A 13,302-nucleotide genomic window follows, 5' to 3' on the forward strand; every position below is an offset into this window, starting at 1 on the left:
CCGCCGCTTCCCACCCCTTGACTCCTCCACTTATTGGCTGGTTATCTTTAGAGCCTATTATTTTAGGAATGGGTCGGAGCGGGAGGCATTGAGAAGCAAGTGTCTGAGGTCTGGGGCTTTTGTACGTTTTATTCCTGGCGTTCAGAAATATAAAATCACCTGCCTTTTTCTACATTGGTAGGGACATACAATAGCCCAGGCCCTTCACAATGCAGGTTTGAATCAGGCTTTAATTCATGCACCAGGCCTAATTCACACTAGGGGTGTGGAAGAACCTCACACTGGGAGTGATATCTGTCAGCCTGTTGAGGATGGCCCAAGCCTTGCAAAACCAATTCTTGCCTTGGCATCATAGCCAGGCTCCATGGGCTCTCCCCCCCCCCCCCACCCCCCGGTTGTATTTTCTGCAGTTTGTTTAAAAAAATGTCCCTGCATAGAACTAGTACTTGCTAGCTAATCCATGAATTAATTAAAGTACTTGTCTTTGACCCTATATCCAAGGAACTCAGAGGTACAATAAAACAATCTGAACAGTTCAGAGCAATGTAAACAGTAAGAAATTTAAACAGACTGAAAACATATCAAACTATTCGATGTCTTAAAACAAGATGGTTGAAATCAAATTAACCACAGCAGAAAATTCAGAACCTTGTTTGTATGCAGACTTGGATAAAATCCATCCGGCCCCAAAGACTTTAGTAAAAACCCATGCTTTAATTGGCACCAGAACAATACCAGCATTGGTACCAATTGGGTTTCTGAGGGGAGGACATTCCACAACTAGGATGCTGCAACAGGAAAGGCTCTTTTCCTATTTGTAGCTAAATTTGCTTCATTGACCACTAGAGGACATTTGGGGGCAATTTGTTTTGCAGTGGGGGAGTGTGGTGCTCTAAGGTCTTGAGGACTAATGTCCCCCCCCCCCTTACCCTCATACATGTACCCATCTCTTCTTTAAGGGATTGTCAAGTAGGTGAGTATTGCCAAGATAAGGAAGAACCACTACTCCAAAATCAAAGGATTTAGCCAAAAAGCAGATAATGATAAGCAAATCCGGTTAAAAATAAGATGAAGTAAATGGTTTCTTAATGAAGGAGGTTAAGGATCAGGAGCAGAGCTAAGTAAGATGAAAGACTGTGAAACATTTGCTTAAAAAAGCAACCAAGGGGTAACGGGAGGATTACATGAGGTCCTCTTTAAGTAGGTCCTATCTGCCCTATATAGAAAACAGGCAATGAACCCCTGATGCGGGAGGGCATGGAAGGAAAGGCAAACTGTGTCGGCTCTTCATTTTCTGGGAAGCCTCCTGAAATTGTGAATTAATTCAGACCTCCTGTGAGGCTTATTTACATTGCTGGATGCTATTCAACACCCCACTGTGCGTCTTCTTGCAGTTAGCAGCTGATCCACATTGTGCGCACTGAAAACATCTGGGTGTTGGTGTCAGAATGGAAAAGAAACATAAAAGAGTCCAGCAGAAGCTTTGAGACAAACTGGGCAGAGGACGTTTCTAACAGAAGCTTTGGTTGGGCGCAGTCCACTTGATCGGATGCCTCTGTGGCACCTGATGAAGCGGCCAGAAAGCTTGTGAAAAGCTAGAAATGTCTAATGTGAAGTCGAAGGCTTTCACGGCCGGCATCCATAGTTTTTTGTGGGTTTTTTTGGGCTCTGTGGCCATGTTCTAGAAGAGTTTATTCCTGACGTTTTGCTGGCATCTCTGGCTGGCATCTTCAGAGAAATTTCTTCTTCCCGGGCAGTCTCCGAGGAACTGAGGGATTCTCTTATATCTTTTAATGTTAGAACAGACTAACATGGCTGTCTCTTTGAGTACTACTACAGTGCCAGAATGGTTAAATTCTCTCTTGCACCTTTTACACACATCAGTAGGTAGTCCGGGGTCTTAATTTTCTGTTTGCCTTCAGTTTTGGGGACCACACCGGCACAATTAGCGTGTGTATATTTGTGTCTGTATGCAAAGGGATCTTGTAGCACCTTTGGAATGAACTGAGAGGCAGAAGTTAATAGCAACTTCTTGTGTCTGTGTGTGCGCCTCCAAACGGCTGGTATTTATTTGCCCTGTCCTACACAACACTCCCAATGCTGCGATCGGCTTGCCAACATTCAAAGCAGGTTTGTGCAGCCTGGCCTCCTGTCACTTAGATGCTGGAGATCTGGCCTCTTGGATCTTTTGCCTCTTCCTTGCATAGGTGCCTTTCCCTCCTTTTGGAGCATTTTAAGTCATCAGACTCTGTGTGAAAATTACATGGTCTGGTAGTTCAAGGATTAACAATCGCTTGGCAAGACGGCTTGCCTAACCTTTCATTCTTGCTTGCGCGAGGCAGGTTCTCTCCCGCCTTGATGGACGCTTTAAAAAATGCTAATTGAAAACCTTGCGGCGGAGGCTATTAGAAGGCAACCTGCTCCTGACTGATAGCTGAGTTGCCAGCCAGGCTCCGTTAAAAGTGTTTGTCTCCCTTATCTCTGCGGCTGCCAATAAAGGTGGCAGGAGGGGGGCTGGGGGGGACGCTTGTTTGGACACCTTACATTTCTCATGTAGCGGCACATCTCTTTTTGTTCTTCCCTCTGTCTCCCTCCCTCCCTCCCTCCAACAGGCCAATATTTTATTACCGTGGCAACGAGATGATGGCAGTACGAATTGGGCTTTATAAAGCCCATTACTGGACCTGGAGCAATTCCTGGGAGCAATTCAGCCAGGTAATTGAAAAACAAACCTTCCTTCCTTCCTTTTGCATCCTTGTGGACAAGAATGATGGGTGTTGTAGTCCCATGTCTGGAGATCCACAGGTTTTCCACCCTGCTTATGTGGAAGTATATCCATTGAAATACTCCCATCATCATCCAGAAATTAAATTTGGCTCAACAAAACCCTGTCTTTCATTTATTTCAGCACAACATAGTGTGAAGTGGATTGTGGATTAGACAGTTTACCTTCCAAAATGATGCTTAGAAGGCCTATCCTTTCTGTACATGCCACTTGGAGCTCTTAACAGCCATGACTGTTAAGTGAAAGTTGCTGCCCCAACTCTATTGTCCACTGGCAGTTTTTGAAGGACCAGACAAGATATGGGAGTTGTAGTCCAGAACATCTGGAGGATGCCAGTGTTTCTCCTCCCAGTGTTGTTTTAATCATGGATTGAAATAGAAAATGTTGTGTACTGTTCCACTGAGCTGTTAGGTGAGCTCTGTCAGTTTGTGTCAGAAGAGAATGTGGTTTTAGCCTGGGCCTAACCTGGTGGCCAGAGAGATCTAGCAGCTAAAGTCAGATCAGAGGACTAGAAATATATATAGAGGGACAGGGATGTGAAATGCAGTTTTGATCTTACCTGATGATTCAAGGCGATGGGGGTGCGAGAAGCAAAACCCTCATGCCTTGAGCCTTGGAGTGATGTGCAGAAACTGGCACCACAAGGAAGCGATTCTGGGGAAGATGAGATTTTCCCCCCTGCCCCCAAGTCTGGAAACGACGCATCCATTCAAGCATCTTCCGAAGCCTTCAGCCACTGCACCTGCACCCAGGATTTCTCTTCTGCATGTTTAGTATCTAACACAGAATCTGAAGTTGGAACCAAAGGGGAAGCACTGCCCTTTGACCTGAGTCTTGTGTTACACATCTACCTATGTGTGTGATGCTGTGATAATAGGGACTGGTTCCTCATTTCCAAGGTAATCCTCCTGTGAGCATGGAGAGACATGCAATTAAGGGATGTTTATTCCATTCCAATTCCTTGTTTAACTGCTAGTTGATAAAAGTCAACAATTATACTGTACATCAGAGAGATGATTAAAAATTCATTTGCTTTCCTGCCGCCCGTGTCATTGGTGGTTGATGCGGGTAAAATTGGCGCACAGAATTAGTGGACGGAACAGCCATTAACAACACGCAGCATGCGCTGGGGTTGAATTTTGTTCCAATTCTTCTCCTGGCACTTAGATGTTAATTATAGCCCTAGCTGGCTTTTGTACCAAATAATAGTAATGATTATTGGGAGGCTGAATATCATGATGCCTTTGATGGCAAATATTTAAAATGCTCCCATGGTTTTAAGTTGCTACACGCTCTCCTTTGTGTTGCTTCCAGTTTTCTTATCAATATTATTGATAGCGTGTCTGGGAGTTAGCTTGTTGGTTTCACTGCAAAGTGGGAGGCCTAATGCATAAATTTAAGTGACATCAGAAATCCTAAACATCAGCAAAGCAAGCATCGATTGCCATCCGCTGGAGCTTTGGCTCACGGGAGGAGCTTTTGATATGGGTAATTGTTGGGTCTCCTCCGTGGCTCATAATCTGCTCTTGGATTTGGATGTCTGGCTGGACTCCACTCAGGGGAGTTCAACAGTTGCTGCCAGCTTCTTGGGAGCTGGAACTGCATCCAGGCTCCATGTGTCTCAATTCAGAACTATGATGAGAATATGAGTGTATTTCTGGGGCATTCAGTGGTATTAAAATTATTTATTGGTGTATTGATCGGACCTCTCCTGGAACCCTGTGTCCATTTCTGGGCACTACAGATCAAAAAAGATGTTGACAAGCTGGAGCGTGTCCAGAGGAGGGCAACCAAAACGGTGGAAGGGTTGGAAGCCACCAAGTCCTATGAGGAGCAGCTTAGGGAACTGGGTATGTCTAGCCTGGAGAAGAGAAGGGATGACATGATAGCCATGCTTAAACATTTGAAGGGATGTCATACTGAGGATGGAGCAAGTTTGTTTTCTGCTGCTCCAGAGTTTAGGATGTGGAGCAATGAGTTCAAACGACAAGAAAAGAGATTTTTCCTAAACTTTAGGAAGAATTTCTTCAGCTGTTTGACGGTGGGATATGCTGCCTCAGAGTTTGGAGGAGTCTCCTTTGGAGGTTTTTAGCAGAGGCTGGATGACCATCTGTCTTCCTGCATGGCTGAACTGGATGACTCTTGTGGTCTCTTCCAATTCTATGATTCTTCGTCATTTGCATTATTGTCTCTGGTGAGAGTTGATGCCCCAGTGACGGGGTAAAATAGATGCGCCCCATTGTCACCCACTCCCCCCCCCCAGTTGCCATAAGCTGGTTTTCTTTATTTTGATTTCTCCCCTTCCCTGCCCAAATCCGTTTTCCAAAGAAAACACCTTTGCTTTTTTCCTCTTGCTTGATGATGAATATGAATGTTCTTAAGCACCTGTTTTCCTCAAAAGTGCCAAAAGAAGAAATGTAAATCCACTCCACGGGAAATCCGTATGGGCTGATGAGAACCTGGCGGTGTTGCTTTGCAGCTGTGAGTTGTGCAGGAGACCTGGGTGAGGGATATTTACTTAGCCACCATCCAGAAGCTATAAAAGAGCTGTTCTGATTTACAAGTGGCCCTTGTCTATGCAGTTTCAAATTGTCATCACACTCAGAAGCTGATGAATGGGTTATGTTGAGCAGAAGGGGTGTTCAGTGTGTAGAGTGTGGGTGGGAGGCATGGAGGCTCATAAATAACATCAAAATTCAAGGTGCTGTGTTTTTTGGAAGACATGTTTATTATCTGGGCCAGAATAAATGATCACTTTTTTTCCAGGCTATGCAGACAAACTGTGAGTTGCGCTGATGACGCTTATAGAAAGTGGCCCAAGAACTGACAGCTCTTGAAAGCTTGGGGGATTAAGACTTATGACTCCATATCCCATGTTGGTTTAGAAGTACCTGGCTGCACCTTTCAAAGCTGGTTGGATGGATCCCATATTAGCTCACGACTTAAGGAGCTGGGGATGTTTAGTCTGTCGAAGAGAAGGTTAGGAGGTGAGATGATAGCCCTGTTTAAGTATTTGAAGGGATGCCATATTGAGGAGGGAGGAAGCTTGTTTTCTGCTGCTCCAGAGACTAGAACGTGGAACAGTGGATGCAAACTGCAGGAAAAGAGATTCCAGTTCACCATTAGGAGGAATTTCCTGACAGTAAAGGCTGTTCGACAGTGGAAGACACTCCTTTGGAGGTCTTTAAACAGAGGCTGGATGACCATCTGTTGGGTATGCTTTGATTGAGAGTTCCTGCATGGCAGAATGGGGTTGGACTAGATGACCCTTCTTGGGGTCTCTTCCAATTATGATTCTATGATTCTATAATTCATAACTTCCACGTCTCCCCCATTTGCCACCATCTCAGTATCTTCCTAGCTTTCTGTTTTCAAAAATATAAAGGCCCCTGTGATTTTTTTAAGGAATTTGCGACTGTGTTTATAGGAGCAGCCTTTCTTATTTTACTAGCAAATGCCAAAGGGCCTTTTCATGCTGCCGTTCTCTTTCTCTCCGGATTGCCCTTCTCGTACTCCCACGAAGTAATCGATAGCCCCCTCTCCGCCAGAGGAGGGGCACCCGATGTGAAGCCAAGTAGAACCTCACAAATAATGACATTTGATTGTGGTCCTCTGAGCATGTGGGTTAGCCATCGATCGCTTCTGCTCAAGAGCCGATGCAGACTTTCTGATTGCCCCCCACACACTGTCTTTTTCCTCCCCCCCCCCCCCCCCGCTTTCTGCTTTCTTCTGCCCATTTCCAGACAGTTAACATGTGAGAGATTTTTTGTTCAACAGGGCTGAAGCGGCAGCTGCTGGCTGAGACAGAATAGCTGTAGTAAACATCACCTCAACACTTCCAAACTATGCATCCCTTTTGCTTCTATATCAGGACTCCTTGTTGGGCATCCCAGATCCTCAATGCTATGGCATTCTGCGATTGGTCATTCTGTGAGCTATTTAGTCTTCTCTGTCAGAGAGCTCTGGTGCCACAACAAACTGCAAATCCCAGGATTGCATAGCATTGAGCCATGGCAGTTTAAGTGGTATCAAAGTGCATTATTTATGCAGTGCAGATGCATCCCCAATTTCTGGAACAGCAAAAAAGAAGCTTGCTTGGTTTTCTACACCAGTGTTTCTCAGTCTTTGTCTTCTTGTGTTTTGGGCTTCAGATTGCAGAAACCCCAACCAGCCTAAGCCATGCTCAGAGATTCTGGTAGTCCAAACCTCTGGAGGACCAAAGACCATTATTCTACATAATCTCATTTCAGGTATTTATTGGCATACATAGCTAGCTCTGTAAGCCATTCCTCTTAGTACTTGGTAGTCCAGACCTTTTACCATCTTGGAGTCTGTGAAGTGTAGCCCACAAAATTCTATAAAGGTGCTTCTGAGCATGGGAGGAGTATGTTTCCCTTCTCCTTGCAACCAAGAAAGCTTGAGCTGTTAATCTCTGAAGACATAAGAACTCCCCAGAGGCACTTAAGTCCTACCTTTGCCCTGCAGGCATTTGGGGGTTGTAGTCCAAAAGAGGAAGAGAGAACTTTGCCATGTGGGGTGATTCAGCCTATGGCCATGATGGATGAGGGGATTCTGGGAGATGTAATCCAAAAGGGGGGATAACTTATCCTAAACTCTGTACTTGGCATCCCTTGCTCAGCCACTCTGTTTTTTTCGTTCCTGTGGTTCTGTGTTCTCTCAGTTGAAATGAAGAAGCTTCAGAAAGAATTGAGAGAGCAAGAGAGAGGCAGGCAGATGCCCTGTGTTGGCCAGGCAGATAGCGTAACCCATGGTGCCCAGGAGATAGATTGCCAAAGGCAGTTTGTCAACATTCACGCACGCACACACACTTACAGAGTGGTTTCCCTAGCCTAGCAAAGAGCCAGCTGGCACCCGTCTGCCACTTTGGCCTCATGTTTGTGCCAGCTGAGCATCTGTGGCCCATTTGCTTGGGAAATTGATCTGCGGGCTGGACAGCCACAGGGCACAGAACCAAAGCTCTGGAGGGTTAGCCATCCTGTCCAAGATCCATTTTCACCCAGGCAGGAATTCCAGAACCCAAACAAACTTGTAAAATTGGCCGTTTGGCCTTTGGGTGCCCTTCTGTAGTCCTGCAGTTCTGTGACATGTTTGTGCAAAGTAATCGCCAGTCTTACTTTTTCCCAGATTAGCATCCCTGCCATAGCTACTGATGCAGAACAGGCATTCAAAAAGTGGGGCATATCCACTCTTTGACTATCTCATTTTCAAATGCAGCGGTGAAGGGTAAAGGGCTTAAAGCTGCCAAATTATCAGGCTGAAGAGCACAGCTCTCCAAACTTTCTGCATTTTGTCTTTGCAAGAAAGGAGCGATGACTGCATGGTGTCTCTGTTGGGAAAAGTTATTGAGACAATAATGCTACCTGCTGCACTGAGTGGTCTACCTTGCTGCCAGGTTGTAAAGGGGAGCCCCGCAGAGATGCAGATGCCACCATAGTGTGTTGCTATCTTTCCTTAGCTGGAAGTGTGACTCCATCTGTGCTCACAACTCATACGTGAAGTTGATGGATCTGCGACTACTACAAGCCATCTTCCACTTGCCCTGGGCGGTGAGTTCAGCTCCTCATTACAAGCCTGCATTAAAGGGAGACGCGAAGAGTGCTCTGTAAATAGAGCAGCCTGGAAGCCAATACCCAGAGAATGGATTCATTCCTCCGACGGAAACATTTGCACTCGAGGAGTGCTGTACTAATTAGCAGGCTCTTAATTAAACAGCCTTTTTGATTTGCATCCAAATTACAACTTGTATGTTGCGTCCTGGCTCTGATTAGCTCTTGTCCTCATCAGAGCGTTCTCTTTTTTTTAAAACGTGGTTTTGAAATTCCACTTTCCGCAAAGGCAAAGCAGCCTTGCTCAGTCTCCCAGGTCTCCAGCCTCAGAAGGTGAATAGGTCAGTCACCTTCACATCCATTTAAAATCCATTATAGGTTGCCTGCTGCAGCTTATCAAACAAGTCTCTCTCTCTTTCTTTTTTCCAGCGACTGCTTCAGGAATCTATAGCTCTGTGCAGGTAAATGGGATTTCATGGGCTTCTAACCTTTCTTACTTTATTGAAAAGCAGAATATTAACTGCTCCACTGACCAGCCTCTCCATTAAAGACACACAGGATATTTTTAGAAAATGGTTTGCCAATCAAATCCCCCTCCTGTGTCTGCAGAGGAGCCTTTTAGCTCAGGGCTTGTTTGGTGTATGTGCTGGTGTCTGTTTATAGACACTGTAGCTGTGCCTCTTGCCCGTCCTTACATTCCTGTTTCTTTGGCCATGCTGGCCTTGGCATTCAGCGGGATCTGGTAAAGAGAGGGTTTTGTAAATAAGGCTGACTGAGAACCTGGCGATAAAAGGGAAAAGGAAAGCTGTGGGTTCTCCAAGGCTTCTAAGATGTGACTACCAGTAGAATCATAGAATCATAGAGTTGGAAGGGACCTCAAGGGCCATCCAGTCCAACCCTATTCTGCCATGCAGGAACTCTCAATCAAAGCATCCCCATTGACAGATGGCCATCCAGCCTCTGTTTAGAAACCTCCAAAGAAGGGGACTCCATTACCCTCTGAAGTTAAAAAAATCATTGGGGTTAAGAAACAAATGCAAAGATCCCTTGGTTTGGGGAGATTCCCAGTGACTGCTGTACTCCTGGAGAGGTTTATTGTTGTTGTTGGGCGCCTTCAAGTTGTTTCTGACTTATGGTGACCCCAAGACAAGCCTCTTGCAGGGTTTTCTGAGGCTAAGATTGTGTGACTTACCCATGTTCACCTAGTGGGTTTCTGTAGCTGAGTGGGATTTGAACCCTGATCTCCAGAGTCAAAGTCCAACATGCTCAAACTGCTACACCATGCCACCCTAGACAATATTTCCTGCTTCTCTAGGTTGTGCCCATCTAGGCTTTAGAGAGTGCATTTGCATCATCGTGTGGGTGCTGCCAGCCAGTCCAAACTGGCAGAGGTAGTTGTCTGAACAAGATCTAAAATATCATTAAAGGACAAGCACAATTGCCATGATGGGATGACCTTCCCTCTTTGCAGTCAGGGTTTCATCAGGATGTAATGCAATCCCCCCCCCCCAATTTCTTTTATTCCTTTTGTCTTTCTTTTTTCTCCTTTTTGTTTTAGCCACCTGTCTTGTGCTATTTTCTCAAGAACCAACATACTGTGTGTGTGTGTGTTTGCAGGGGGGGGTTAACACAGTGCTAATAACAGAAGCTTGTAGACTCTCTTTAAAAAGGAACTCTGGCCGATTGAATTGTTTGAGAACAGAGATTTTGGACACGATTCAATAACAGAGAAAAATGACTGCAGCAAGACCTTTTCAGACCATTAGCATTATTAATACAGTAGGACTTGACTAGCTTATGACCGTATGCGCCTGGGTTAATTTGCTCCCAGATGTATCAATTTTTAAAAATCATTAAGGCTAGATTTTGGTAGACAGCAGTGTAGGTATGGAGGGAGGAGGGCAAGATGAAGGCTTTGCCCCTTGACGTCAGAATTCTTCCCCTCCAGTGAAATTTTTATCCAGTTCCCAAATGGCATTGCACTAACTGAACACTTTAGTTGAACATTTAGAAAGGCAGTTTAGGCATCCAAAGAACAGTGGCAAAGTGACCAAGGAAATGTGAAGCAGAAAATAGAAAACTTGTAGGTGTGAATGATTTTCAATGACTTACTCTCTGCAATGTAGGAAATTTGGGGATTGAAGGAAAATCTCATTGGGGTAGAATTGCCCCTCCATCACTGGAAAATGGGACTGATGTCCTCTCTGGCCTCCTACAGCCCACAGGGTCAGCCTGTCTCTTTCGCTCTTTGTCTGTCTTCTCCCCCAGTTCTTGTTATCTAAATTTTCTAAACAGCTCTTGTCTTTCAGGGCATTGATTTCTGTCCAGGACAGAACATTTCTGGAGTAACAACCCACGATCAAGAGGAGCACTCCAAACTTCCCCTGCTGTTCCACCTGGGAAAGGACCCCGGAGAAAAATTTCCAATCAGGTGAGGAAAGCATGTAGTTGGAAATGCAGAGATAGGTACTTGAGGTCTCTCAAAGGAGAGAGTTCAGCAAACGAGTCAGTGAAACATGTGCCTTTCAACTGGTTTCTCATCTCCTTTTGTGGGAACAGATGTACAAGTGTTTGTTTTGTAGAGTATCACCTATCTGTTCATCATTAATTAACAGTACAGACACATTTTAACAACTAAAGTGGCTTGGAATAAAAGTGAGGACCAATGGAGTAAAGTAACTTTTTGGACTGTAGTACCCAGAATCCCCTATCCAGTAGGTTGTGGGATTCTGGGCATTGTTTTCCCTGAAACATGTGGCCATGTTCTAGAAGAGTTTGTTCATTCTCTGAAGATGCCAGCCACAGATGCTGGTGAAATGTTAGGAACATACACTTCTAGAACATGGCCACATAGCCCAGAAAACCCACAAAAAACTATGGGTGCTCGCCATGAAAGCCTTTGACACCTCTGATGCTGATTGTGATGGTGGTGGGATTGAAAGACGGCCCTCTCCTGAGGATCTCAGGGCCTGGTTGGACCCATGGAGGAGGGAATTGTTCTGTCACATAACCTGACCCTAAGCTGTGTAGGGATGGTAGATCGTAACCATCACTTTGAAGTATACCCAAAAACAGATTGGCAGCATAAAATCATAAGTATGCTTCCTTTTAAATGGCAGAGGACATGTACCCGCTCCATTGCTCGCTCTCGCGAATCATGGTCCAACATCACAAGTTAAGTGTTTTTGACTGGGGAGGGAAAGAGAGAAGAAGTACTATTTCTTCCCCTGCAATGAATGAGCACCCCAGAGATAATGTTTTCCCCATCATCCTGGTTTTTGTTGCTAATGAGTCCTTTCTGTAGTCAGTTCTGTAGCTCAAGTGTTGTTCGTCTGCGTTGCATTAACTGCAGAGGTGGGCAGTGTGGAGATGAATTGTGAGTGAAGAGCTACTTGAAGGTAATTTGTGTAAAGCCTACACAAGTAAAGTAGATGTTGTAACTGCTAACAAAGGTCCAAAACACACTGCAGAGATAATCCAGGTTGAGACCGCATTAACTGCCCTGGCTCAGGGCTAGGAAATGCTCTAAAGGCTAAATGTCTCACAAAACTACAGTTCCCAGGGCAGTTAAAGCAGTCTCAAACTGGATTATTTCTGCAATGTGTTTTGGACCACTGTCTTTAAACCAGCTGTGGCATTCTGAGAATCTGCTTCATTCTACAATTTCTGTGGGCTCAAAAGTGAAGCAGCATCTGGAAGAAAGGCAAGTAGAAGATTCCTATGGACAGGTTTTCAAGCTCTGCTCCACTCAGCCACAAACCTACAGCCGTTGGGCAAACTAGAGCCAGAAGGTGAAATCCTGCCAGGGAGTTTGCAGTGCCTTGTTTCTGCCTCTGCTCCTTCTCTCTTGAAAAGGAAGCTGAGCTCCTCTATCCAGAGGATTGGTTTCTTCCCTAGCAGAAGTTTGTCATGCTCCAGCTTGCTTTGGAACATTCTTTTATAAGCTTTTCGTCCAAGTTAGGCCACAAACTAATTGATCCAGGAAAGATAAGATGTGAAAAATCATGGATATTGAGGGGTTTTCATCTGTTTCCAGAGCCTCTGGGACATATATAGGGTGATACCAGTTTTCTCTTTTCTTGCCTTGAGGGCTGGTTCTTTCCATTCCTTCTCATTAGTTTTCTGAAACATGTGTGTTACACCATTTGTCACTGATCTTGCGACTCTTTGCCAGTGAGCTGAACTAAACTTGAGTTGGATCCAAAGTTTATTCAGTCCAGATTTGGCTGGACTACAAGTCCCAGCATCTCTGATCATCAGCTATTTTGGTTAGGCCTGTTTAGCATTGCAGGCCAACAACATCTGGTGAACCACACACTTCCCACACGCTTTAACCTTTGCACCGTGCTGCCTCTCTAAGTCCATCATATCAGACCAAGAGATTTGCATAAACAATTGTTTGCATCATTACTCTCTCCCAGAACAGTGCCAGCATTGAGTATAGAAGGCTCACCCTTCCTTGTTACCCAGATATTTTTAATCTTATGGATCTTGAGATCTGGAATCTTAATTTCCAAAAGACCAAAAGTTGGAGACTGTCAGCATTTTGACTTTGTGCATTTCCTGTTCTGACCGATGAAAGACACACACTATCCAGGCTGATGGTTTAGAGTAGACCTTTTCTCTTTTTTAGTCCATGCTGTTTGACCTCTATCCAGAACCTCTCTCTTCATAAGGTTTTGCATCCCTTGTTGTTTAAGCATCCCTTTTGAAAACCAGATTTTCCAGCTTCAGCTGCATCCCAGTGTTTTCATCTGCAGCCATTCCTCTTCTTGGCTCCCTTGCAGACAAAAGCTGTTGTCTTGATTGAATTTTATGGTGAGAATATGACATGATTATGGAAAACAGCCATGTTTTAATATGCGGGCCCTAATAGAAAAGACGTTCTTCCTTTAATAACTCATGAAGGTTCATTTAAGAAGCTTGCTAATGTTTACATCACCCTCACAT

The 13,302-nt window shown here is 44.8% G+C and overlaps 1 protein-coding gene and 1 long non-coding RNA gene across 4 annotated transcripts in view; both read left to right on the forward strand.

Moving 5' to 3' along the window:
* The window catches only part of LOC149305830 (N-acetylgalactosamine-6-sulfatase-like), a 45,349-nt gene that overhangs the window by 22,235 nt on the left and 9,812 nt on the right, over positions 1 to 13,302 (forward strand). For 2 of the 3 annotated variants that reach the window (XR_016282499.1, XM_089540496.1), the window contains exons 11-12: positions 2,613 to 2,715; positions 10,662 to 10,783. Coding sequence is in view for 2 of the 3 variants with exons in the window: in XM_089540496.1 (XP_089396622.1) it covers positions 2,613 to 2,715; positions 10,662 to 10,783 (225 nt within the window). In the remaining variant the exon portion in view is untranslated. Of the gene's footprint in view, positions 1 to 2,612; positions 2,716 to 8,781; positions 8,814 to 10,661; positions 10,784 to 13,302 lie in introns of those variants that run through there. The other variant, XM_089540497.1, reaches the window with a different exon arrangement.
* LOC149305831 (uncharacterized) lies at positions 5,475 to 8,458 on the forward strand. The gene is made up of 3 exons (XR_016282500.1): positions 5,475 to 5,772; positions 6,937 to 7,035; positions 8,262 to 8,458. It is a non-coding gene; the product is annotated as an uncharacterized LOC149305831 (long non-coding RNA).

Source organism: Sceloporus occidentalis, unplaced genomic scaffold, assembly GCF_023333645.1.
Source record: "Sceloporus occidentalis isolate IW3139 unplaced genomic scaffold, rSceOcc1.0.p SCAF_10, whole genome shotgun sequence".
NCBI classification, from domain to species: Eukaryota; Metazoa; Chordata; class Lepidosauria; order Squamata; family Phrynosomatidae; genus Sceloporus; species Sceloporus occidentalis.